The 23,852-nt window shown below is 48.5% G+C and overlaps 13 protein-coding genes across 13 annotated transcripts; 6 read left to right on the top strand and 7 right to left on the bottom strand.

The window, feature by feature from the left end:
* The first annotated feature begins 143 nt into the window (after positions 1 to 143).
* Positions 144 to 1,459, top strand: K444DRAFT_613990 (uncharacterized protein). Its single transcript, XM_024880450.1, has one exon. The coding sequence runs from the start codon at positions 310 to 312 to the stop codon at positions 1,444 to 1,446; it is 1,137 nt and encodes a 378-aa protein (XP_024736102.1). The 5' UTR covers positions 144 to 309; the 3' UTR covers positions 1,447 to 1,459.
* A 606-nt stretch (positions 1,460 to 2,065) lies between these two features.
* Positions 2,066 to 3,288, top strand: K444DRAFT_630811 (carbohydrate esterase family 8 protein; the record flags this gene model as incomplete). The annotated part of the gene is made up of 2 exons (XM_024883264.1): positions 2,066 to 2,158; positions 2,221 to 3,288. The coding sequence occupies 2 exons, from the start codon at positions 2,066 to 2,068 to the stop codon at positions 3,286 to 3,288; spliced, it is 1,161 nt and encodes a 386-aa protein (XP_024736101.1).
* Positions 3,289 to 4,048: 760 nt separating this feature from the next.
* On the bottom strand, positions 4,049 to 6,434 carry K444DRAFT_591344 (uncharacterized protein). Its single transcript, XM_024878187.1, has 3 exons — positions 5,951 to 6,434; positions 5,337 to 5,733; positions 4,049 to 5,182 (listed from the first exon to the last, which is right to left on the bottom strand). The coding sequence occupies exons 1-3, from the start codon at positions 6,088 to 6,090 to the stop codon at positions 4,223 to 4,225; spliced, it is 1,497 nt and encodes a 498-aa protein (XP_024736100.1). The 5' UTR covers positions 6,091 to 6,434; the 3' UTR covers positions 4,049 to 4,222.
* Positions 6,435 to 6,865: 431 nt separating this feature from the next.
* K444DRAFT_591340 (NAD(P)-binding protein) lies at positions 6,866 to 8,358 on the top strand (the record flags this gene model as incomplete). Its single annotated transcript, XM_024878186.1, has 2 exons — positions 6,866 to 7,103; positions 7,154 to 8,358. 2 exons carry the CDS (start codon positions 6,866 to 6,868, stop codon positions 8,356 to 8,358), a joined length of 1,443 nt encoding a protein of 480 aa, XP_024736099.1.
* Positions 8,359 to 8,696: 338 nt separating this feature from the next.
* K444DRAFT_643853 (carbonic anhydrase) lies at positions 8,697 to 9,616 on the bottom strand (the record flags this gene model as incomplete). Its single annotated transcript, XM_024884900.1, has 3 exons — positions 8,697 to 9,283; positions 9,398 to 9,505; positions 9,604 to 9,616. 3 exons carry the CDS (start codon positions 9,614 to 9,616, stop codon positions 8,697 to 8,699), a joined length of 708 nt encoding a protein of 235 aa, XP_024736098.1.
* Positions 9,617 to 10,502: 886 nt separating this feature from the next.
* Positions 10,503 to 11,898, bottom strand: K444DRAFT_613983 (L30e-like protein). The gene is made up of 2 exons (XM_024880448.1): positions 11,543 to 11,898; positions 10,503 to 11,489 (listed from the first exon to the last, which is right to left on the bottom strand). Exon 2 carries the CDS (start codon positions 11,412 to 11,414, stop codon positions 10,779 to 10,781), a length of 636 nt encoding a protein of 211 aa, XP_024736096.1. The 5' UTR covers positions 11,415 to 11,489; positions 11,543 to 11,898; the 3' UTR covers positions 10,503 to 10,778.
* Positions 11,408 to 11,623, bottom strand: K444DRAFT_613984 (uncharacterized protein; the record flags this gene model as incomplete). Its single annotated transcript, XM_024880449.1, has 1 exon — positions 11,408 to 11,623. A coding segment is annotated over one exon (216 nt), but the record flags the coding sequence as incomplete, so codon positions are not given.
* A 162-nt stretch (positions 11,899 to 12,060) lies between the features above and the next one.
* Positions 12,061 to 13,581, top strand: K444DRAFT_613982 (adenine nucleotide alpha hydrolases-like protein). The gene has a single exon (XM_024880447.1). It carries the CDS (start codon positions 12,095 to 12,097, stop codon positions 13,388 to 13,390), a length of 1,296 nt encoding a protein of 431 aa, XP_024736095.1. The 5' UTR covers positions 12,061 to 12,094; the 3' UTR covers positions 13,391 to 13,581.
* Positions 13,582 to 14,030: 449 nt separating this feature from the next.
* K444DRAFT_664316 (HET-domain-containing protein) lies at positions 14,031 to 15,875 on the top strand (the record flags this gene model as incomplete). Its single annotated transcript, XM_024886942.1, has 3 exons — positions 14,031 to 14,697; positions 14,755 to 15,776; positions 15,821 to 15,875. Exons 1-3 carry the CDS (start codon positions 14,164 to 14,166, stop codon positions 15,873 to 15,875), a joined length of 1,611 nt encoding a protein of 536 aa, XP_024736094.1. The 5' UTR covers positions 14,031 to 14,163.
* On the bottom strand, positions 15,851 to 16,560 carry K444DRAFT_563349 (uncharacterized protein). Its single transcript, XM_024877023.1, has one exon. It carries the CDS (start codon positions 16,092 to 16,094, stop codon positions 15,942 to 15,944), a length of 153 nt encoding a protein of 50 aa, XP_024736092.1. The 5' UTR covers positions 16,095 to 16,560; the 3' UTR covers positions 15,851 to 15,941.
* On the top strand, positions 16,237 to 16,521 carry K444DRAFT_531433 (ankyrin repeat protein; the record flags this gene model as incomplete). Its single annotated transcript, XM_024874981.1, has 1 exon — positions 16,237 to 16,521. A coding segment is annotated over one exon (285 nt), but the record flags the coding sequence as incomplete, so codon positions are not given.
* A 2,194-nt stretch (positions 16,561 to 18,754) lies between the features above and the next one.
* On the bottom strand, positions 18,755 to 21,519 carry K444DRAFT_591317 (putative copper amine oxidase). The gene is made up of 5 exons (XM_024878185.1): positions 21,404 to 21,519; positions 20,861 to 21,349; positions 20,501 to 20,812; positions 20,172 to 20,378; positions 18,755 to 20,120 (listed from the first exon to the last, which is right to left on the bottom strand). Exons 2-5 carry the CDS (start codon positions 21,338 to 21,340, stop codon positions 19,107 to 19,109), a joined length of 2,013 nt encoding a protein of 670 aa, XP_024736091.1. The 5' UTR covers positions 21,341 to 21,349; positions 21,404 to 21,519; the 3' UTR covers positions 18,755 to 19,106.
* Positions 21,520 to 21,846: 327 nt separating this feature from the next.
* Positions 21,847 to 23,512, bottom strand: K444DRAFT_531446 (cytochrome P450; the record flags this gene model as incomplete). Its single annotated transcript, XM_024874984.1, has 6 exons — positions 21,847 to 22,009; positions 22,057 to 22,684; positions 22,733 to 22,862; positions 22,908 to 23,051; positions 23,101 to 23,131; positions 23,181 to 23,512. The coding sequence occupies 6 exons, from the start codon at positions 23,510 to 23,512 to the stop codon at positions 21,847 to 21,849; spliced, it is 1,428 nt and encodes a 475-aa protein (XP_024736090.1).
* Positions 23,513 to 23,852: the final 340 nt, after the last annotated feature.

Below are 23,852 nucleotides of genomic sequence, written 5' to 3'. Positions count from 1 at the left end.
TACAAGGCAAGTAACACATATCCTCGATGTCTAATTGAGAATGCGAGGTTTAGCTATTTTTTTCGTGTTTTCGCCAAAAGGGGTATGTTTACTTCTCGGTGTTCAGGGGCAATGGTGCCTGAAGATTAGCGACAAACCCTGTATTCAGCGCCACCAACACCAAAGTTTGTTGGCCGCGCAACCTCTCACGACGCCAAACTTCAGGCAACCTTCAGCATCTCTTCAACTCAACACAGCGATTGACTGACGTCGCGACTCCCGATCACAGAAGATGCTTACTCGCCATCTCGACCCTGGTTGAAAGAGAAGATGGCTCCCAAGCTTTTGGTGCTTGTCGGTGCTCCAGAAGCCAGCTCCCTCGATTGGGAAGAGTCAGGTCTCCTCAACGACTTCAGCGACCCCATCGCTCGGTTTGCCGGCCTTCATGCCCGCCAGGCGAATGAGGAGACCGTCCCAATTACTCCCGCCCTGACTTCAGCCTCAATTGCTCCTCCAGCATGGAGATCCCTTCCCCTTGAGCGACAGCACCTCGCCACAGGTCTTACCCAAAGCTTTGACCGGCACCACCTCTACACCGGCCTCTCCCAACAGAATAGCGCCCAAGGTGCCTCATTCTTCGTTGCATCTCAAATCAACTCCTTCATTGAAGAATTCTCCCAAGCACCTCCAGAAAGCCATCCCTCAAGCCACGCTTCAGCCGAGGAGCTTCTCTCCCAGTTCTACGAGGAGTCATATGCCAGACACGAGGATATCCAATCCTCACAAATTGCGCCAGCTTCAGATGTAGGGACATCATTCACGAGTGACGAACTGTCGTCTGATTCTTTTGATTCCCGGTTGCGACCATTTGGGGCTGCGAAGGAAGCCCCAGTGGCGGGGCATTTGAGCAATTTGAGCGATCTTCCGATTGCAGCGTATCTCGATTCGATCCATCCGCAGACCATGACCGTTAATCTTATTGTTGGGATTATTTCTATACCAGAACCGCGAGCCATAAAGACGAGACGAGGGGCGGCTGTTGAGCTCATCGAAGTTCTTGTTGGTGATGAAACGAGGTCTGGATTTGGAGTAAATTTCTGGCTGCCGTCATCGCAGGCCGCTCAAGGAGATATGAGAAGTATCCTTTCGGGACTGAGACCACGAGATGTGGTTTTGATGCGAAATGTAGCTCTGAGCAGCTTTCGAGGGAATGTATATGGGCAGAGCTTGAGAAAGGACATGACGAAGGTTCATCTTCTGTACAGAACCCGCGTGGATAAGAGTGATGTTGGAGGGTGCTACAGTGCAGCCGATCTTACTATGGGGGATCCTGCGCCGCCTCAAGTGGAGAAGACAAGAAGGGTGAGAGAATGGGTGCTGAGGTTCGTTGGTCTTGGTGCTGGACAGCAGAAGGGAAACGGCCCAGCCGAAGTACTCAAGGAGGTCTTGCCTCCGGATACGCAATAGTGATTACGTATCAACACACCACAGACCCATTTCCCTAAAAGTATGCTCTCTTCCGCGCTTCAAACTAGTCCATGAACTACGGTCAACACCAACAACTCAACATAGACCCAGAACTGATGCCGAAATTCGTGGACCCGAGGACTATCTAATTACCGCAGATCGGCCGCTGGACCCTGCGGAAAATCTTACTTCGTACACTATTACCCCAGCTTACCCCCGCACACGGGTTTCAGGAACATAAACTCTTCCATTGGAGGAATTATCATTCGCCATCTAAAGTTCAACGTCCCGTTTCCCAAAATCGATAGTTCGATTAACATCCAAGCTTCCTCCGTAACCGTGCCTTAAAACTTCTTTTCCTAGTCGAATGCCCATCAAATTGAAACGCAACTCCACCACCGGAAAAATTATCTTCATGTCCTAAATTGATTTTTCGTCCAATTCAACCTTGCAAGTGAAGGGCTGCGCAAGGTAATTTACCAGAGAATATTTCGTCCGAAATAAAGGTGCACGTTTGTAATCTGAGGGTTGTTGAAAAACGATATGAAGCAGCTGCGCTGTTTGCATGGCTTCTTTGCTCTGCAACCCGGATAGCATCTCTTTTGGGAAAGGAACAATTATGCGGTTCGTGGTCTTCTTTGCTGTTTTAGTAGGTGGAGTGTGGGCGGCTCCACAGTTGGAGAGGAGAGCTTGCAGTCATGATAATTGCTTGGTATGTTTTTCTGACTAAATTTTAAGCACTGGGGGAGAGGAAAGGCTGATACTGATGTCTAGAGGGCAATGATCGGCTCGTCTGCAGTTGCGGCCCCAAGTTCTTCATCGAGCTCATCCAGTGTTGTATCCTCAACGGCTTCCTCAGCTCCTCCGTGGGTGAAAACCACCGCTCCATCTGGAGCAATCATAGTCGATGGGACGTCTCCATTCACACCAGGATCGTTTCCAACCGTTCAAGGAGGAGTCAATGCCCTATCTCTAACGACAACCAACCCACAAGTGCTCTTCATCTACCCCGGAACGTACGTCGAGCAAGTGTACATTCCACCTCTAATATCAAACCTCACCGTTCAAGGCTGGACTCCCGACTCTCGCTCTTATGAAGCCAACACTGCAACCATAACCTTCAATCTTGCCCTCCTCAACGTTAGCAGCGATGACGAGACCGCCACGGTCAGACAGTGGAACCCGAACACAAAGTTCTACAACCTAAATATAGCCAACACTTTCGGACACGTGAACAAAAACGGACAAAATCTTGCTGTTTCAGCCCATACCACAAATCAAGGGTATTATGGGGTTCAACTATGGGGTTACCAAGACACACTCCTCGCCAACACCGGCAACCAACTCTACGCAAAGAGCCTCATAGTTGGAGCAATCGACTTCATCTTTGGACAAACCGCAACAGCTTGGTTCGACAAAATCGACATCCGCACCATCGCCGCCGGGTGCATAACAGCCTCCGGTCGTTCATCAGCAGCCAATCCCTCCTGGTACGTAATCAACAACTCTACCGTTGCGGGAATCAACGACACCATCCCTGCCGGCACCAACTTCCTCGGGCGGCCATGGGACTCTTTCGCGCGCGTCGTGTTCCAGAATACGTCCCTGAGTGATGTGATAGCGCCTGCGGGATGGAGAGTCTGGAGCACGTCTGTTGGAGGCGCGACGAACATTGGGAATGTGACGTTTGCGGAATATGGGAATTATGGGCCAGGAAGTGTGTTAAATGAGGGGCCGAGGGCGAGTTTTAGTGAGCAGTTGGATGCACCCGTTAGAATTGAGAGTATTCTTGGAGCGGCGTATCGGGATGAGTGGTGGGTGGATTTGAGTTATTTGGACTGAGTACTTGAGTATTTAGATATCTACTCCTAATGCTCTTCATAACTTAATTAAAAAAAAAATTTGTTCTGTATGAGATGTTTTGCTGGGGCGAGGAGCATCGAAGAATCTTTCCATGTCATTCGAACAACTTGTGTTCATTGTAAACACCTTTCAACGAGCAACAGACTAACTTGTCCTTGGGAAATGTGCCGCTGAGAATTTACTTTCAATTAAATATAAAAATAGCTCTTTTAAATAAATAATCTTACTTTAATAATATTATGCGAGTTTAAATAAGAATTTAATCAGAGTTAGTAAAACTATTAAGAATCGTAATTAAAGGGGTTAGACAGGGGGGTCCACGACTCTCGCTTAAAATTGATAGAACTAGGATTGAACCTTACGATTCTGGTATCAATACGGATCAATACCCGAAATTAGGTATAATTGCCAAGCCTGGCCGAACGAACAATAGAAGAAGGGTCACGCTTACAGTTTCTGACTAAACTAATAAGCCCCTCAAATAATCAAATAACAAAATCGGGTTTATAGTTGGGCCGAGAGTTTTCCAGCCATTATAGGCTCGACGTAACGAAGCTTGTCGTGAATTTTTTTTAGTACTGATAGTCGAGATTCTTAGTCGATGGACTTTACTCTAGGTGGTACGGGTTGCCTTCGGGGGTAATTCGACGTTCACTGAGGAGTGAATCACAGACACTTGCTTTCTCCACAGGTTTGGTTCGACGAAATCCGGGAGACGGTGTTGCCCAGAATGTGCGGTGCGGGAGAGGACTCCTCACTGAATTCGTCCAGGTCTACCACTTTTGGACATTGCTGTCATGGCATGGTTGGGTATAAAAACTCCGGACTCCAAACTCCACTTTGGCGGCCTCGTTGTTCCATCCCCTTCAATTCATTCAAAATCTCATTGCAATACACGTTTTACACCAGTCATTTATACATTCTTCTCCCCACCAGCTGGAAACCTCATCTTCAGTATCCCCCCGCACCTCGTAGCATATATACCCGCATCGGCAAGCATCTCAGTCCTTCCTTTCATCAATTTCAAGATCCTCAGAGCCTCTTCGCAAATCTCCTTCTTCTGACACGTCACACAAACTACAAACAGGCCTTCAATCGGACCGATATCAAATGCGAATGTTTTCCTGTAATATGGATTCTGGACGATGCGAGAGCAAAATTGTATCATCGCTAGGGATTCGGGTTCGAAGAGACCAGGTGTGTCAGAGCCATTTCCCAAGTATGCTCGTTTGACAACGAGGACGGATGTTAGGCCATACGTGTGCAGAATGGCATACCGGAGCCAGTCGTGAGATCTGGGATCTTCCTTCGACAACAGTGGTTTGCAAAGGTCGAACCATTGTTGCGCGTATTTCATCGTCTTCTCGAAATAACCTGGGGGTCCTGGTGGAAGCGGATTGATCGATTCGTCCTTTCCCGCATATATATCTCGGAGACGCTGAAGGTACGGATAACCTCTATATTGCCATTCTTGCATGTAGTTTCTTACTTGTTGGATATTTCTGAACGCTCTAGGCATGTTGATATTTCCCTCGATGAATTTTATCTGAACTAGACGTTTGCCCGCCATGAAATCTGTTACTACAAACATGCTGTCGATACGCGCGAGGAGTATTGACACCTCATCTTCAAGGCCGAAGACCGAAGAAACCGAATGCCGCTTTGGATCGTAACGGACGCTGGAGGTGAGATGCGTTCGCATGAAGTTCAACGCGGTTTTAATGTGTTTAATAGCTAATTCGGTTTCTCCTTGCAGATTCTCGAAGCAGAAGATGAGCAAAGAGGCTATGAGAGAGATGCGGACGGCTTCTAGGTCGCTGCGAGAAGCAAGAAGCTCCCGAATCCCTCTGAGAGCCTTACCGTACTTGGCCGCCTATAAAACACCTCAGTCAGTGGACGTTTCGTAGGATGTCAGACTGAATACTGGGGGGGGGGGTTGTTCAAAGGGGCCCTGGTACAGTACATGTACCTGGCAGCGATTGTTCATATTGAGCACCAGCAGTACGATAAGAAAGGATGATACGCACACCAAATTGGGAATGTGGTACCGGCGAAGAGGAATTCCGGGCTTTGTTCATGGCAGAGACAGCGAGTGTGAGATTGCGTATCGCCATGTGGCCAACATTCGCACGGGGTATAACTTGGCTCCAAACTTCTTCCGGCATGGCCCCCGAGAGATCTATGACTGTTTGGTTTCGATAATGGAGAAAATATTGGTATTCCTCCTGGGTCTCAAATCCAGTTGTCGATGAAGGCCGGTATATCGAGAGGCCCACCGAGGTGCTCGGTAACAATGCAGCTGGTTTGCGTTCTCTTGACACTGGCGCCAATGAATAGTCTTCATAGCCATCACACTGTACGCCAAACTTGTCGCATCTAAGACACAATGGCTTTCGCTCATCGCACTTAACTCGGCGTACTCTGTAGAGCATCAGCCATATGGAATGAGCAACAACTACCAAGCATCCGGCAGCGTCCCAAGCCAGTAAGAAACTACTCACTTGCTAAACATCGAAAGCGGGTTAGTACTTAGAAGTGACTGGGAAGGTAGAATTCAAAGTTGAGGTGGAGTCCTGTGGAACATCTTCCACTAGCTAAGACACGAGGGATGAGAAGCAAGGAATCAGAAATGGAGACCAACCATGTTTTACACCCCGTTCTAACCTTCGGCTTTTTGGATCTCATACGAGGACGCTTTGCTTGACTTTCTTCAGCCATCCGCAATGGCATCAAGGCTGTCGAGTGACCCGACCCCTGAACATTTGCCATGATTCTTTCCATTCAAGACTCGCCAAGAGCTCGCTGAAAGCCCAGTCATACTCAAAAGGGGGACTTTAGACAGAAGTACTCATCGATCTTGAAAAGCGAGTAATGGTATGTCCGAAAAGTCTGCCGAACATGGACGACGGCATTTCGCTTCACAGCCACGCACAGACAACCCGCTTGCGCCCCCTGCAAAAAGTGCCCGGTTCTTTTTAAAGGGGTAAACATTCCCTCCGAGAATGCGGTGGCAAACTGCAAAACATATCCCGGAAATAAGTACTCCCTCTCAGGTACCAGCACAATAGGCAAGTCCCGGTGAAGCTCAACAAGGAAGTCTAGGAACCTGTAAGCCTCCCAGAAAGCAATCGTCGGAAAAGATGAAGCTTTTGCTAAACGCCGTATGCTAACTTCAAGCAGAACAATAATTTGCAGGACGGCCGCGCAGTGGCACTCGGCAAGCCAATTATATTCACCATCAGGGTGGAAGGTTGGAAGTTGGAAGTCTAAACTCCGAAAGAATTGGGGGGGAGGGGGAGGGCATAAGAAGCCGTCAAAAGGCGCTCGTGCTGCGCTAAGATTAGATAAGATAAGCACGTCAACATTTGCCAAGGTCAACGGGCGAACTTTCCTCATCCCCGTCTCGGCCTGAACACTAAACTCCGCAATGACCCAAAATCTGAGGAGAGAAATAAGTCAACTCTTCCCTACATAAGAACGAGATCCACTTGGATAGGCCAAGTTGCTTTGAACTTCCATTGGCCAACTTCCGCGACTTCTCTAATAGCTTTCCAAGATGTCTCTCACAGTTCTCTCCGACGCGAATGTTAAGCAAATCCTCAACAACCTCACCAAGGACGAGGTTGAGACTCTGCAGGCGGGTTTGCGACACTCTCTCCATGAGTACTCAACGGGGACAAACAATTCTGGAGCAGCAGCTATAAACCAACCCAAGAGAACGGTTCTCGAATCAAGTACTGGAACAACGAGTCTGTTCATGCCTTCAACTTCCACCACTGGCATTGGGATGAAAGGTGTGCATTTCCCCAACCTCTCCCAGAGCCAGCAACTAACTTTTATATAGTCGTCACTCTTGCCGCACCTCCATCGTACACCACCAACGAATGTTCAGTCCCAGAAAACAAGGATACCACACCTCAGGGAGCGATCACCCTCATGTCAGCCGACGGCAAGCCATTTGGATTCCTCAACGCAGAAGAAGTCACCGCCTTTCGAACTGCACTTGCGTCTTCTCTCCTGATGATTCGACGAAGGAAAGTCAAAACGTTGACAGTTTTTGGAACTGGGAAGCAAGCATACTGGCACGTGAGATTGGCACTTATTCTGCGTGGAAACACTATCAAAAAGGTCCATTTGATCAACCGAGACTTCAACGAGAGGTCGACTAGTCTGATGAAAGCATTTGTGTCTTTCGACGCTGCTACGAAGAGACGAGAGGGCTGGTTTGATACGACGTTTGATTTGACCTCGCTCAAATACGTTGAGGTTGATCGACTGCTGAAGGACTACGTCCGGGCCGCCGATATAATTATTTGCACAACACCGAGCACCGAGCCGCTCTTTGATCATACGGTACTGACAAATACCGAGGGAAGGAAACGAGCACGGCTGATTATCGCTGTTGGAAGTTACAAGCCACACATGATCGAAGTTCCTCCAGAGGTTGTTAAGCAAGCAATCAAAGTCCACGGACATGGCCACCATTTCCACAAACGCGCGGAGGAAGGCGGCGTCATTGTTGTGGATACCCTTGATTGCGTTGAAGAGGCCGGCGAGCTGAAACAAGCAGGGGTTGGCCCGGATCGGACCGTCGAATTGGGAGAGATTGTTCTCCTGGAGAACTTGGTTCCCCTCGATGTTCACGACGACGATTCTCCGCTAGATAGTTCCACAGACGATAGCTCTCGCAGCTCTGTGGATCTGCTGTCCACTCCTGGCGACGGAATGAGCAGTTTAGCAATGGCATTCAGGGACAGTGCCATCGAAGACGGATCCGCCACACCTACCTCAAAGAGCCCGTCGCGAAAATCTTCGTTCTCGTTATCTCGGAAGGCATCGTTCTCCCTGCGGTCTAGGAATAGCAGTCAAGGGCCACGGGAACGCAAGAAGAAACAAACGGAGAGGGAAGACCAGATGTGTAGCTGGTTGAGCAGCGGCAATGTTATTTACAAGTCTGTCGGTATGGGATTGATGGACCTCACTGTCGGAGCAGATTTGGTGAAGATTGCACGGTTTAAAAAGATTGGTACTACGATTGATGAGTTTTGATGGGTTTTGGACGAAGGGGGACGGGGTTAGGTTTACGGAACTGTAATGATTGCACAGCATGGACAGGGGTGATACCAAACTTGAACATACAACAAAAGGAGTCTTCGGGGTTTCGGAGTAGGATGACATGCCAAGTACTATATTTCTTTGGACTTGGACTTGAGTGAGGGACTTATTCTAACGCCTGAGCTTCAAGCAACCCGCTGAGCCCTATTCAAAACCAGACCACCACCCGACGAATCCTGGGTATTCGATCTATCTTTTACACGTCCCCTCTGCCCATTCTCTTTCAATTAGTCATCAACTATCATCTCTTAGTCACTCATCTTCTCTAGCACTCATCGAATCGTCATACTAGCGCCATCTCCTCCAAAGACCAGCATCCCATGATTCCCCTTCACAATCTCCGTCTCGTCCTCTTTCACGCCAGCAACGCCCTTCTTCCCCGCATTCCCACACTTCAGATCTGTCATCCGGCCACAAGCAACATCATACACGCACCCGTGGACCTTCAGCCCCCTCTCCCTGACCGCCTCCTCAATAAAATACGTGCTGAGCAAACTCTCCACGCCACTCTTCACATTCATCTCCGCCAGCCTAACAGCCCTTTTCTTCTCATCCCTAATCGCCTTCAACTCTTCTTCGTTTTGCTTCCGCAGCGCCTTGAGCGGCGTGATCCACGCATCGATCACACCTCCAACTCTCGCGTCAGAAAGAGCGGCACCGCATCCGCCGCACGCACTGTGGCCGCAGACTACGATGTGCGAGACCTTGAGGTGGACAACTGCGTACTCGATCACGGCTTGCGAGTTGATGTCTGTGGGTGAGATGATGTTCGCGACGTTGCGGTGCACGAAGACGTCTCCGGGGTGCAGGCCGAGGATGGTGGTCTCGGGGACGCGGGAGTCGGAGCAGCCGATCCAGACTATTATCCATCGTCACGATTAGCTACCCTTCTTCCCAAAATACTTTCTTGCTCTTGGAGGGGAGTGGGGGAATTGGGCTGCGAGAAGGAAGGGGAGGGATGGGAGGGACATACGGATCTTTGGCGATTGGCCATTTGCGAGCTTCTCGAAGAGACCCGGGTTTTGATGCGATTTGTAGTTCGCCCATGACTCATTGGACTTCAGGGCGTATTCGAAGTCGTCTTTACCTGTGATTCCAGCGTTTGGGTTAGCAATTGATTGCGTTAATTGGCGTTCTCAACAAGCTTGAGTTGGTGAGGTAGCTGCTCGTGTAACATACCTTGGGAACCCATTGTATTTGATGTGTGTGGAGGATAGCGAGTGTGCTTCTCGTCGTTGTGTGGAAATAGAGGGTTAAGGGAGGGAGAAGGAAAGGTGAAAAAATATGTCGAGGAAAATAACTATTACAGTAGAGAGGGTTAATGAGGTACCGCGGACCGAGTTTGTTGGATTTTTCGATCGCCGTTTCTCCGGCTATGAGACCGATAACGGATAAGGTTTGGGCCCAATCAGAAGTGTCAATTGCGTCGGGTATGACGTTCAAGGGTTTAAGGCTTCCAGGAAATTGGGAGGTGGAAGAGCGGAGATCAGGTGATGTGGAGAGTTGTGAGTGAACACGGACGATGATGGAAAAGAATGATGGGATGGAGGAGAATCTGGGTATATGAAGTGAAGCAAACCCCGGTCCGGACTCCGGACGGGAACAGCGGGAGAGCTCTTCTCAAACACGTCGAGTGGCTCACGGATTCGTCCGAGACTCAGGCAAGCACCGACTGCCTGCTTGCAGGTGGGCAAGCCATTTTCTGCCTTTGAATTTTGCATCTCCCGTGCCAAGTGATGTGTAAAGAAGTGATGTGCATGGACAAGAACGTGTGGGATGACAGCCCTTCTGCTGGGCTTCGGTGCCCGGACATCCACCCTCCACCCCTCCACCTCTCAATCCTTGTCTCCACCTGACACTTGAAGAATTTTACTGGAGATGTGGCGGTTCAGCCACACACATCAAAATGCCTCATCAGCCCGCGACGAAGAATTCTCGTTGGTTATCTGATTTTTTCTTCTTCTTTTGAGCCGCGCTATTCAGATCATCATTTTGGATAAAGGGATGCGGATTCTAGATAGAAAAATGAAGTTTACGGAGTACATTTCGGGTGTTCGACCCTGGTATCGATCCCGGGATGGTGAGGCTGGGCAGAGGAAAGGGCTATCGTTGCTCCAAGCGAGTATGAGCATTGCGGATATTTCTTGGCGGTTGATTTAGAACCAAAGCGTCCAGAAGCTGCTTTCATAACTGCGATCATGATTGAGAGATGAATCTGACAAGGAAGTTGCACCAGCTAACAAGAAGCTCAGGGGTATGGTATCATTCAGTTCATTTTTGCTACCTAGCGACAATCCCTGCCATACCATAATGTCAAGAAAACGCCAAGGAAGATAGCCCTACCAAGAACACATTTAGATCTTGATAGCACTCTCAAGAGCCTTGCGCTTCTTCTCGGTCCGAGCGACGGCCTTGGCACCCATAATACCACCGCCCCAGTGTCTCTTCGCCTCTTCGTACTTCTCACTGTAACCCTCCTTGATAGCCTGGACCAGCTTGGACAGCTCAGTCTTGTCCTCCGATCGAACCTCGGTCAAAGCAAGAACAGCAGCGGTCTTCTTGTGGACGACCGTGCCGAGTCTGGCCTTCCCCTTGATGATGGCATACGGGACACCCATCTTTCGGCAGAGAGCTGGGATGAAGATGACCAACTCAATTGGGTCAACATCGTTGGGGATGAGGACCAAATCAGCCTTCTTGTTCTCAATCAAACCGACGACGTGGTTGAGACCATACTTGACGGCGTAGGGCTTCTTGCTGACATCTTCCTTCTTCTTGCCCTCCTTGATGGCGGTAGCCTCCTTCAACAGTCTCTCCTTCTTCTCGGACTTGCTCTCAGGTCGGTACTTGTTCAGGAGCTTGAAAGCTTGGCCAGCGGTGTTGCGATCGAGGACATTTTGGAATTGGGCGATCGCGGGTGGGACCTTGAGACGGAGGTTGAGGATCTTCTTTTGGCGTTGCAGGCGGACGTACTCGGGCCACTTCACCATGCGCGAGAGGTTTCGTCGGGGTTGGATGTCTTGGCCGATGCCGAAGTTACGGGTCTTCTTCTCGATGAGAGGGTTCTAATCACATCAGCATTGGCAAATTTGTAAAAGGATGGAGTAGATGAACGTACCTTTGGGGCCTTCTTTGATCCCGCACCAGCTTTCGACTGGGGGAATGGGGCTGGGGCAGCCTTCTTTCCGGCTTTGGGAGGCTATCATTGAGAAAAGAAGCAATCAGCGAATATGTTCACTAATTATCTTCTTTGAACTCTAAAGAGACTACACTGGCATATTTGCACAGATGTAGCTCAAGCCAATCTTCATCAACACCCTCGGGTAGATGATGGAATGCATCTCGACCTGCGATTGCTCGTAGAGGTACGAGAGCGGTGGCGAGATGTATCACTTCATGGGAATATAATCAGCAGCTTACCATCTTGATCGAGTCGCTGGCTGTTGATGCAGCGATTTGTCGGAGAAGTTGTCGATGAAGTTCGCAAAAAGATTTGAGATTTCGCCATCACTGTGGGAGAAGTTTGACGCTAAAATTTTGGCGCATGCAAGCGAAGATCACGTGTAGTGGGGCATGTTTGCTCGATAAGCAAACTCGAACTTTTGATGAACTCCAAGACTATTTCGAAGATTGTAGTTTGCACTCTTCAAGAAGTGGACGTTTATTCAAAATGGCACCCGTTCCTTGCGCCATTTGCAAGACTTCTAGAGCTTTGATAATCCGACCAAAGAATCACCAGAAACTCTGCAAGTGGTGCTTCATCACTATCTTCGAGGAAGAAATACACCACACGGTCACATCCACGAAGCTTTTCACCCCAGGAGACCGAATAGCAATAGGAGCATCTGGTGGAAAAGACTCGACTGTCCTCGCATCTGTCCTCAAAACCCTCAACGAACGCTACAATTATGGTTTAGATCTGGTTCTTCTCAGCATCGACGAAGGAATCAAAGGCTACCGAGATGACTCCCTCGAAACAGTCAAGAGAAATGCGGTTCAATATGACATGCCACTGAAAATTGTGGGCTATGATGAACTTTACGGTTGGACCATGGACCAAGTCGTGGAAGCAATCGGCAAGAAGGGGAATTGTACGTACTGTGGGGTATTCCGAAGGCAAGCCTTAGATCGAGGAGCAAAAATGCTAGGGATCAAGCATGTTGTGACTGGACATAACGCAGACGATGTGGCGGAGACTATCTTGATGAATCTACTGAGAGGAGATCTTCCCAGACTGGCGCGAAGCACGAGTATTGTCACTGGAGACGAATTGAGCGAGGTCCGGAGAAGCAAGCCCTTGAAATACGCATACGAGAAGGAGATCGTGTTATATGCTCACCACAAGAAGCTCGACTATTTTAGCACGGAATGTCTATACAGCCCGGAAGCATTTAGAGGGAGTGCGAGGAGTCTGATCAAGAATCTGGAAAGGGTACGACCCAGTGCCATCCTAGATGTTGTTCGAAGTGGAGAGGACATGGCAAAATTAGTGCCTGAAGCTGTCACGGGGATCAGCCATTGCAAGAGCCAGAAAGTTTCGTTGTCAAGTGTTGATGGCGAAGAAGAAGGCACTGCTGGCTGTGGAACTAATGGGCGATCGAGTGGAGGAGAAATGGCAGACATGGAAAAGAAGTTACGGGAAGACGAGGAAGCATCCTCGAGGGAGATTAATGTCACGGCGACAACGTCGAATGAAATAAGCGGCCAGCGACATGATAGAATAGGAGCAAAGACGGAGCCTCGAAACGGGGCGAAGAGAGAACCTGGCAAGAAGCTCACTCGACAGACGCTTGGAACTTGCAAGAAGTGCGGCTACATGTCAAGTCAGGATATCTGTAAGGCATGTATGTTACTTGAAGGCTTGAACAAGAACAGGCCTAAGATAGAGATTGAGGTCGATGTCGAGGACGAAGAGAGCTCGACATTGCGACGGAGAATGGAGGGGCTTGCTCTGGCTGCAGGATAGCACTGTCAATAGAAGGTTGTACTCCCCAAGCTTACTGACCTTGGCTTTCCTCTGTGGTTCATGCTTTATGATTTTGAGCCTTTCGTATCTGTATCTTGCTTGACCTAGTGATCAAATTCTTTGTCTGGAGCCGAATCGTCATTCATCACCGAGTCCAGTGCGATTTTGAGCCCTTTGCATCTGTAGCCTGCTTGGCCAGGCGATTAGATATTGTTTGAATCGCCTTTCATCGCCGCATTCAAGTACAGTGGCCCTGTGCGCAGCCAACAATGCTTCTGTTGCAACGAACTTTCGGCTTTTCACTTCCGGCTTTCACCTCCAACCTTTCTTTTCTCTCAAATTGTTTTACGCTCTACAGGACAGTCACTAACACAATCGGCTTCCCCTCAAACGGCACCCTGAAAGCTTCAGCCTCGCTAAGTAGACAGTGGTGCGTGATTTTCCGCGCACCTGGGACCGGGCCAGGCCAATCAACTTGAGGCAAGTGTTTGTTCGCTTATACATGTTGGTGATTCTGCATCAGGGAGACAGCGTTGTCGCTTGTCAGCCCCACCAGGGCTGCCAGTGGCGCGGCCGCTAGCACCAAAACCCCTAGGGGCTACGAACATAATCCAGTGCGGTTTCCCACTTCCCTCGCTACGCTTTCCTCACGTCTCCTTCCTACGGTTCCCCAGCTCTGCAATTCACCCTGCCTTTGAGGACATTCTGCCAGTCATTTATCAGAACAATCTAACGCACACTGCTTCGATATTTGGTGTGCAATATCTTGTGCTATGTCTTCCTACACATATCCTTCACTTCCGCTCAAGGTCGACAATATTCGCCTACTTCATATATTGCCAAATAAAAACAAGGATGCGGACTTGCAATGCAAGCTTCGCAACTATTCCCTACAGAAATTAGGTTCAGGAACTCATTTGTACGAGGCTTTATCATACGTATGGGGCGACCCAGACAACCCTCAGCCTATCTACATAAACAAAATGAAGTTTTCTGTCAGGGCAAACCTGTACGCTGCGCTATTACAGCTTCGAGATCACTCTTTTATACGAATCATATGGGTAGATGCTGTTTGCATCGACCAAGAAAACCTAGAGGAGCGGCGTCAACAGGTTCAGATTATGGCGAAGATCTATAGCAACGCACATCGTGTTTTTGTTTGGCTCGGAGATGAAACAGTAGAAATAAAGGGGGCTCTGGAGGATATACGACTTGCTGCCGATGAAGAATATACGGAACACTCGAAGAAAGAAACGAAGCAAACAATTCTCAAGCTGCTTGAACAGGAATGGTTCCAACGCATTTGGGTAAGGGAACAAACGCTTAACGATAGTTACTAGACGACACTAATCTAGTTAATTTAGGTACTTCAAGAGGTTGCTGCGGCTCGACATGTCGTAATGATGTGTGGTTCTACGCAGATTGACGGACACGCGTTCTGCTTGGGACTTAAGTCATTAAAGCTCTCTTATATGGCCTCTCCGAATTTGCAGACTGTCTCTTCAGTGGTCTACCTGATAGAGCGCGCTGGTCTTCGATCCAAACATATATCAAATTTGCCAAAGAGCTCCTTACTAAACATTCGTTGTTTAGTTGAGCTGATAGACATGTTCCATACCCGTGGAGCTACCGATGTCCGCGATAAAGTCTATGCTTTACTTGGTATGAGCTCTGACTATCCCGAAAAAACTAGTTTACGACCTAATTATCAGCTTCGGTGGGAAGAGCTCTTCAAGGACCTCGTCAAATTCGTTCTCGGTAGCGATGTATCCATGGAGATTTGCGGTACTGAGGAGAAGGCGTTGGCATTGATTCAGAAAAAGGGTTGTGTTCTTGGCCAGGTGTCCCGTATAGAAGACGATGGCAAACAGAATATGAAAATCGCATTCAAATCCCAAAACGCAGCTTGGTGCTTCGGCAACGAGATAGAATGGACTCTTCTGGCGTCGGCGAAATCCATCCGACTGCGTGATATCGTCTGTCTCCTACAAGGAGTTTCAAAGCCTATGATTATTAGGCCATATAAAGATCACTTTGTCATTGTTATGATTGCAGCTACTACTCCTAACAAGCGCGAAAGTTTTCAACTGGAACTTTCCGATTCGATAACATACTTCCCGCGTAACTTCCCGCTTGTCTGGAACTGGGAACCGCTCCTGGAAGACTGGCAAGATCGAGAAGAAACAAAGAATTGGGTGTCTTCAGTCAAAACGACTGGAACATGGAACGTTGCGCTAATACGAGGGGACTTGGAGAATTACGAAATGGCACAAATGAGGTTTCGAGAAGTAATTGAGAGCTATGAGACGGCGTTTAGAGAAGAGAATCCGTATATGCTAAAAGGTAAATACGGTTTAACGCCACTATTATGGGCTGCAAGGAACGGGTACGATGATATAGTAAACGTACTACTTGCAAAAGATAGCATAGACCTGGATTTAGAAGATTCTCAATATGGTCAAACATCGCTATTATGGGCAGCTGAGCGAGGGCACGAGGCCATAGTCCAGCTATTACTTAAGACTGGCCAAGTCTTAGCCAACTCGAAGGATCAGTGGCATTGGACGCCGCTGTTATACGCTGCTGGGAACGGGCACGAGGCCGTTGTCAAGCTACTGCTCGAGCACCAAGCCGTAGCCGACTCGAAGAATGAGGTAGATCGGACGCCGCTGTCGTACGCTGCTGAGAACGGGCACGAGGCCATCGTCAAGCTGCTGCTCGAGCACCAAGCCGTAGCCGACTCGAAGGATGAGGTAGATCGGACGCCGCTGTCGTACGCTGCTGGGAACGGGCACGAGGCCGTCGTCAAGCTACTGCTCGAGCACCAAGCCGTGGCCGACTCGAGGGATGAGGTAGATCGGACGCCGCTGTTATACGCTGCTGAGAACGGGCACGAGGCCGTTGTCAAGCTACTGCTCGAGTACCAAGCCGTAGCCGACTCGAGGGATAAGTGGGGTCGGACGCCGCTGTTATACGCTGCTGGAAACGGGCACGAGGCCGTCGTCAAGCTACTGCTCGAGCACCAAGCCGTAGCCGACTCGAGGGATAAGTGGGATCGGACGCCGCTATCGCGCGCTGCTGGAAACGGGCACGAGGCCGTCGTTAAGCTATTGCTCGAGAGTATTAATTAATCATTTGTTTCATATTATATATATCTTTATAACTTTGATATAGAGGGGCTTGGGGGAGGTGAACTTTATATACTAGTTACGTGGTTTCTAAGACATTAGATAAACGGTTCCAGTCCATGGCCCCGACTCTTCTCGCCGTAAGTATTGGGTGGCGCTTTTCCAAAGCCTTCGTCCAGTTCCTGCCAGGCGGGTTAAGCTGTCTGTCCGCCGCGGGTCGCTGGCGGGTGACACTAAAGGCTATCGAAGGGATAAATTTTAATCGTATCGGTTGAGCAGGTTTCTCGAACATTCTATCGGCAGGTGGCAGCACGCTGGTGCCTGGGCGCTGGAGCGTCGTCTCTCGTCTCCTCCTACATCACCATCTCGACGGCAGGATAGCCAGTCAAGTCCTACCGCAAGGCGTACCTCCTGGCGTGCCTAAATTATATCGTGCTCTCGCAGATCATGGCAAGGTCCCTCGCTCTACACTCCATTATCGTGCTCGCGGACGACCCTCGATAGAAGCGAAGGCCCAAGGCCAACAGTACCTCAAACCGTACGAAGAAGATGTTGTCGTTAAGTATTTGTTACAAATGTCCGACTTTGGACTTACGCCACACGCGTAACCATTGTACGCCACACACGTGATCAGGCCTGAGAATCGTGGCTAAGAAAAATATAGCGAGCCCGGGCGTAAACAGTATTGTCACTAGGCTAATGCGTATTACTAAGCACTGAAACATATGGCCCCTGTATTCGCACCGGCGTAACTCCCGGACTGCATTCTTTTCCTCTCCGAGGGTCTTTAAAATTTGGAGCCATATTACTTTGTTATAGAACCTTTCCCTAAGTGCTTCCAATTTTAAAAAGACTTTAATCGTCGCGATTAAACAGGGGGGAACAGCTGAAGCGGTAATTGGTGGCGTAATTAAAACGATTAATAGTATAATTAACTATAGTCTTTTCTTTATTCCTAAGTGGTCTCCTTAGAGAGAAATAGTTAAAGAAAGTGGCATATTAATAACAAACTTCGTAGACTTGCCGAGAAAAAGTTTATAATTCCAAAACTATAGATTTGTGTGTGACAGGGTGCGTCTCGGGACACAGGGACAGACGTTATACGATCAAGTCATCGTAGCCTACTTCACCCAAGAAATCGGTGCTTAATCCTCTACCATGAGCATTTTCATTTACCTTTTTTGATTACTTTCTAGACATGGCGTTGGGGCTTTGTAAATTTGACCATCTGACCTCACGTTGTGGTCGGATTCTGGTAGACAACAAAGGAACTCCGCTTTCATTTCGTCAAAAAAAAAGTCTTCAAGACGCCTCTTGAGCGACGATTCAGTTACCCAGTCTCAATGTTGCGAGATCAGAAATCTGATATGCATTATTTCCTTTTGTGGTACAGTCCTCGGCCTCTGTCAATATTGCTCAAAGCAAGATAGACATCCTATTCTGATCCTTGAATCTTCACTTCGTCGCCACCTTCCTCGATCTTCAGCTCAGCAATATTCAGGAAGATGGCAGGAGCATCCGAGAGAGGTTTCTCCGATCCAGCTTCAGGTTTAGGTCGTAGCTGAAGCGTCGTACTGGACGAACTCTCAACCTTCTTCTTAGCCCTCTTTGCCTTCGTCTTCTCCCTTCTCTGTGCAATAATCATCCGGTTCCTCATCCTCCGCTCCCTCCTCAATCGTTCCTGCTCAACAATTTCCATCTTCCTGCCTACTTCCTCCCTCATCGCCCAGTACATCTGCACATCAAAGTGCTTCAGCCCCTTCCCGTGCATCCAATCCCCACAACCGTCAACAAGTGTAACCCTCAACAACCGCCAAGATCATAATCAAACGTACCTGAGAAGAAGCCATTTTCCTCAAAAGCTTCTTTTTATCCTGGTCATACACCTCTGCTGGAGGGTCCCACTCCCTAAACTTTTCTTGGGTGATTGTCCACCATGCCTCTTCCGCAGCTGCTCGGGTGAGACTGTTCGGATTCAGCTTTGCGAGGCCGACGAGGAATTTTCCGTATGTTATTGAGAAGACGAGCTCATAGAAGCCACAGCAAAAGATATAGTTGGGGATCTTGAGTCCGGCGATGGTGAGAGCCCCCTTTTGTGTCGGATGGGTCTTGAGATCATTGGTTATGGTGGTGTTGCTGGCTGGCTCAGATCGGCCTTGGGTTGTCAATACGGGTTCGGATGGATGGGGTAGGATTAAGAGCGGAATAAAAGGCTTACTCATGGATAATGTGCGAGATAGGGCATGCATGGCTTCTAACTCCTCGGGGAGCAAGCTTGGCTGATTCATCTTGGTGTAAGTTGAGGTAGAGGTAGAGGTAAAGCTCCTGAAGTTGTGGGGCCTGTAGTAAGTTGCCAAAAAGTAGTCTTTCTCCTTGTTTAAATAAGATTCGGCAATTACCTTATTCTGGAGTCACCTTCAAGGGAATTTATTGCTACTTGTAGGGTGAATAGGGGACGCGAACTTCGGGGAAATCACCAGGAATTTAAATGCCCCACAATATCCTAGAACATTGCAACCAAAATGCCCTAAAAGAAACTCACTAAATTGTATCTCTCTATGCAAACAAATTCCTCATATTATCCAGCTTTACAACTTCAACGCCCTCATCCCACAACTCTGGCCCCCAATAGTGGCAATCAGCGCCGTATCTTCAACCAACCGACTCCCATTCGACTTCTGCGTACTCTGCGGTACATCCAAAGCCGGGTTCTGATCAAAGAACCCACTCGGCTTCAGACTGACCGTCATCGTATCACACGGCATAACAGGATAATCCTCTGTCCTAGGATTATGCGTCAAGCTGATCGAATGCCAGATCACAATGTCCGTATTTTCGGTCTTGTCCTTGCGATCCGCCCAAGCCCCAAGATCGCTGGTGTTGTCGGGAAGGGATTGGTAGGTGTAGTCTCCAGCAGCATAGAGCTCGCCGTCTCGGTGAGCAGTTACCCAGAAGGGGTGGAAGGCATACTTGGCTCTTTTTCCATGCCAGGAATTGGCGTGAGCGAGAAGCATTTGTTTTGCTGGGCTGTGGATTGCGTATGCAACAGGCTTTCCTGAAGTTTTGTTGATGCTGGAGGAGTTTATAATTTTGTGTACCCGGCTTGGAGCAGAGTCGGAGGGTGTGGACCTTGAGAGAAGTTTTGTCTTGGTTACATAGCCTACTCCAAATGGATTCTTATCGTCCATTGGCATGGGGACAGAGTCCTCTTCGATAAAGCTGTTGTTGTCGCCGTCAATGGTGGGGTCAATACGTAGACTGAAAACGTGTTGATGGAAAGGTGCCATAACACCTTCGTTGACGTTCGTTCCCCAGGGTACGGCTGTACCAGAATCTATGGGTGCTGTTGATAGAATTCCTGTGGCTTGGATCTTGTAGTGAAGTCCAGCTGCTTGATCAAGGTGCCACATGAAGACATACTCGTAATTCCCAACAGTAATGATAGTTTGGAGGACAAGAACTCGGGAGCGAACAATGGAGACAGCTCCTGTTCTGCTGTTGGTGTGTTTCCATCCAATGCCGTCGTCTATTTCGTGCATGCATATTGCATTTGGCTTCTCCACAGGTTTTCCTTGGAAATTGCTGATGACGAATGAAAAGTACTGCTTCGGTCAGATTACTTCAACACTTTCCTCAAAAATGGAAGCTTGCACCTTGATCACACCAAGACAATCACAACCCAAAGCCAAGTTATTTGCAGCAACACCAGCCCCAATATCACCAACATCAAAAACACTCTTCCTCGAATACGGATACCTCGGGTCTCCATATGGAACAAACATCTCGCTCAAGCTCAGCCTGTGGAACAATTCTCGGCCATCATAAGTGACATCATGGAGCACCATCCCCTCGCGCCACGTCTAGTTAACGGGGGAATCAGCAATTATTCAATTAAGGTTGTTCCGGGAGAACCGAGACATTGTCTCGGGAGAAAATCTTGAAACAGTCAAAAATAGGAAAAGGGTTCTCCCCGAACACCTACGAAGCCCAATCGAAATCTCCATTTTTGCCACTTGATCAGATTCCCATCGATGGTGAAAGAAACACCCTCAGGCTGGTGAACAATCAAAGGCTTCAAGTCAGTCCTTTCTGGCTGTTTCTGGAGCTCATGATGATACTCCTTCGCCTCGTGAGGTTGAAATACAGCATCATGATTCAACTCAGCTCCCGAACCGGTCGGAAGTTGAATGATCTCGACCACGTCCTTGGTAATCATGTCAAGAACTGGCGAAAATGGAAGCGGCGTATCATAATGATTAGATCCCGGATGGTGGGCTCGTGCAAATAGGTAGCACTTCTTCCATCAACAGACATTCATCCCTAGAGATTGTCCCGAACCCACCTGAACGTAGCGCGGCAAGTTCTTCTCCGAGTCTCGTCCATACGGCCAAGGATCACATACAACCTCCAAATGCTCAGGAAGCTTAAACTTCTTAACCTCTGCTAAGACCTTCGGATGGCTGAGACAAGCGTCTCTCAAGGCCATCGACTCGTCAAAATCGTTTTGGCCATGAAGCTCAGGGGCTAGCTTCTTGACGCTATCGACGGAATTGGAGTCCAAGTTCACTTCGGCGAGGAAGAGGTCCGCTGTTCCCAAGTGATAATAGAGAGAAGAGGCCTTTCGGGGAGGTCTTAATTGAGGGCCTCCATTTCTTTCAGCTATCAGGAATGGACGAAGTTGAGCTTTTGGTGGCTCGAGAATGGTGATCATTTTGAAATGAAGGCTCTTGCTTGATGTTTTGGCTTTGAGCAGGGATGAGACTTGGAGGATCTCGTCTGCGGTCAGGGGGTCTAGAGGGTGCTTTGAAGCTGAGACAGTCATTTTGAAGAGCTGCATATGGGTTAGACCTCGAGCAGTTTCTGGAATAATGACGTAAGATCTTACCTTTTCAGGTGAAGTTACGGGTTTAACAATGGAGCGGATTCCGTGTACGTTTTCTGAAGAAAGATGAGGCAAGTTCGATCCAGTAAACAGGAAATAACAGGTATATATGAAAGACGCCCCAATAGTGGATATATGTGTGTCAGAGGCAAGCCTTCCGCGTCGGCCAACCCATGCTTATCAGTTGCCGAAGCGAGCAGCCCCTTAAAAGCTTATTGGTACCACGCGACCTCCACCCCCATCTTTGAACTTCAAGCTATCGGCCTTCAACGCCGAACTCCTATAGTCGGGAACTATTACTAGATCGAGAAATTGCATACATTAGTTTTATCTCAATTGCAGGCCAGCGCAATAGATGTTGTGCATAAGAGACCCGATACATTGCACGGAAAGGCAAAATGTCAAAAACGGTGCTGGAACTTGATCAAGAAGAGTAAGTTCTATTTCTATACTATCGGCTCAAAAATGAGTTTGCAAGTCTGATCCAGCGGTCGACTCGAAATAATCTGATCTGAAAGTGTCATTCTTCCTTTCATGTCTGGAGCAATTCGAGTCCTGAAGCGAGAATACACTTCCCGCAGGAGACATTTCATCTCCGCCATTGCAAGACTTCACTTCATCAACATATATTCCAAAAAAGTAGGGACCAAACTTACTGTCTGCCAGTACAACCTCTGCCTCCTATACCAAATGAGAAGAAGAGTCTGTTCTTCTCAAGATTCGTTTCAGCGTCTAGCCACCTTTCCGGGAGAAACTCATCGCCTTTGACAAAGACGTCTTCGTTGAGTCGATGAACACTCCATGCCTGACAGCTGACAATTGCACACGCTGGGATGAAATATCCATCGATTGTACGGCCGCCAGTTGGAACATATCGTGGTTGAGACATTGGTATCGGCGGGAAACATCGCAAGCCTTCCTTAATCACAGCATCCAAGTATGGGAGATCGTCTAGTGACTTGTCTTTATTCTCGTTGAATTCGCTAAAGAGCAGATCCTGCACATGCCAGCTTTCTGACAGAGAGAGCTGGTACATCAGCAAGCAGAGAGCATCACCGGTGGTATCGATTCCAGCAGCGAGATGGTCTATACATTCAGCAGCCATCTGGATCTGCTGGAAGTTGTCTTTGCTGTTCTGGAGCTTATATATGAGTGTTTGCTCTCCCGCGTCTGACTTCTGGATGCAATCCAAAACATATTCATTGGCAATGGGAGAGGGTCTTGGCTTAATGATCTTATCGAATATTGCGGACATCGTTGGCCAACGGTATTGAGCAAGGTTATCTGTAATGGCGTGAGAATGTTCCCATAGCGCAAGTTAAATAGACGAACTCTTAAGACTGTCGTGATACGAAAGTTCCTCCATCATTTCCAAGTCCGCTTTCTTTTCGATCGAATGTGTACCATATCGACCAAAAAGGTGATGAGAAGCACAATCTAATGCGAAGCAATGCAGATACACCTCCAAGACTCAGCTTGATTAAGAGATGGAGGAGAGGGGCTTTACGTATGCATCTATCCCAGATTGGCCAGACTCAATGCACTTCTTGACAAAAGCACCTGCTCGGTCCTGGATGCCCCCCATGACTTGCGGCCGCATGATATTGGTATTCGCATACTGACTAGCAATGAACCGCTTCTTTTGACTGTGCTAACGAAATGTCAATATCACCTTTTACAAACTATTGATCAAAACGGACCGTCCCCTTATCAAGCGTCGAAAACATAGTCCTGGCTTAAATTAGCAATGTCCTCCACCTAGAAGACTTTGGACTCGTACCTAGTATCAAACTGCTTAAACAGCGTATAGAACTCCGTCTTATCATACCCACTCCCACCGGACGTGTAAATCTCCTTCATCGCCTCCAAACTCGTGAAAGAGACCTCATTCGGTCCCAGCCGCACAACAGCTCCACATCTCTTGTGCAATTCATGGATGTATTCTCTTCTCTTGCCAGTAAATTCTTGGATCACGAGGTAGAGTTCTGAGAAGAGGGTGTATTTTGGTCCTGGGAGCCTGGAGAGTGGTGAGAATATGGCGCGGTAGATTGATATGCAGAGGTAGATAAGGGAGATAAACGCCAAGCTAATTTGCCAGAATGGGGCGAACATTTTGTCTTTGGTCAAGGAAGGACATTGATAGTGATTTTCAGCTTGACGGAGTCTTTGGTCGTCTTGATCTTTATATCCCGCTCTCTAGTGACCTGTTCAGCCTTCTCAGTCCCAAAAGGGAAAGACGTGAAGATGAGGAGCTAGTGCCGCTATGGGAATGTTAAAGAGAAATCGAATATAGATTAAACCCCGTTTCATCTCGGGAGGTAAGAGCGGTCATGCTCCATCCTCCTGGCGTGGCATCTTTATGAACCGGACCAAATGGTATGCAGTGACAGCTGTGGAGGCGGCGGCCCGGCCAACGGCAATGGTGGGGTGAGAGGCCGCTAGTCCCGAACGA

This window comes from Hyaloscypha bicolor (assembly GCF_002865645.1).
Source record: "Hyaloscypha bicolor E unplaced genomic scaffold K444scaffold_87, whole genome shotgun sequence".
In the NCBI taxonomy this organism is placed as follows: Eukaryota; Fungi; Ascomycota; class Leotiomycetes; order Helotiales; family Hyaloscyphaceae; genus Hyaloscypha; species Hyaloscypha bicolor.
Note: the sequence above shows the minus strand (reverse complement) of the source record. Positions and strands in the feature narration are given on the sequence as shown.

Coding starts and splice junctions, on each gene's coding strand:
- K444DRAFT_613990 (XM_024880450.1), top strand. CDS start 310: ATGGCTCCCAAGCTTTTGGTGCTTGTCGGTGCTCCAGAAGCCAGCTCC.
- K444DRAFT_591344 (XM_024878187.1), bottom strand. CDS start 6,090: ATGGAAAGAATCATGGCAAATGTTCAGGGGTCGGGTCACTCGACAGCC. Junction 5,734..5,950: donor AGAACGGGGTGTAAAACATG/GTTGGTCTCCAT, acceptor GCTGATGCTCTA/CAGAGTACGCCGAGTTAAGT. Junction 5,183..5,336: donor TACCACATTCCCAATTTGGT/GTGCGTATCATC, acceptor GGTGTTTTATAG/GCGGCCAAGTACGGTAAGGC.
- K444DRAFT_613983 (XM_024880448.1), bottom strand. CDS start 11,414: ATGGTGAAGTGGCCCGAGTACGTCCGCCTGCAACGCCAAAAGAAGATC.
- K444DRAFT_613982 (XM_024880447.1), top strand. CDS start 12,095: ATGGCACCCGTTCCTTGCGCCATTTGCAAGACTTCTAGAGCTTTGATA.
- K444DRAFT_563349 (XM_024877023.1), bottom strand. CDS start 16,094: ATGGCCTCGTGCCCGTTCTCAGCAGCGTACGACAGCGGCGTCCGATCT.
- K444DRAFT_591317 (XM_024878185.1), bottom strand. CDS start 21,340: ATGACTGTCTCAGCTTCAAAGCACCCTCTAGACCCCCTGACCGCAGAC. Junction 20,813..20,860: donor ACTTGCCGCGCTACGTTCAG/GTGGGTTCGGGA, acceptor TGATGGAAGAAG/TGCTACCTATTTGCACGAGC. Junction 20,121..20,171: donor ATTGTCTTGGTGTGATCAAG/GTGCAAGCTTCC, acceptor TGACCGAAGCAG/TACTTTTCATTCGTCATCAG.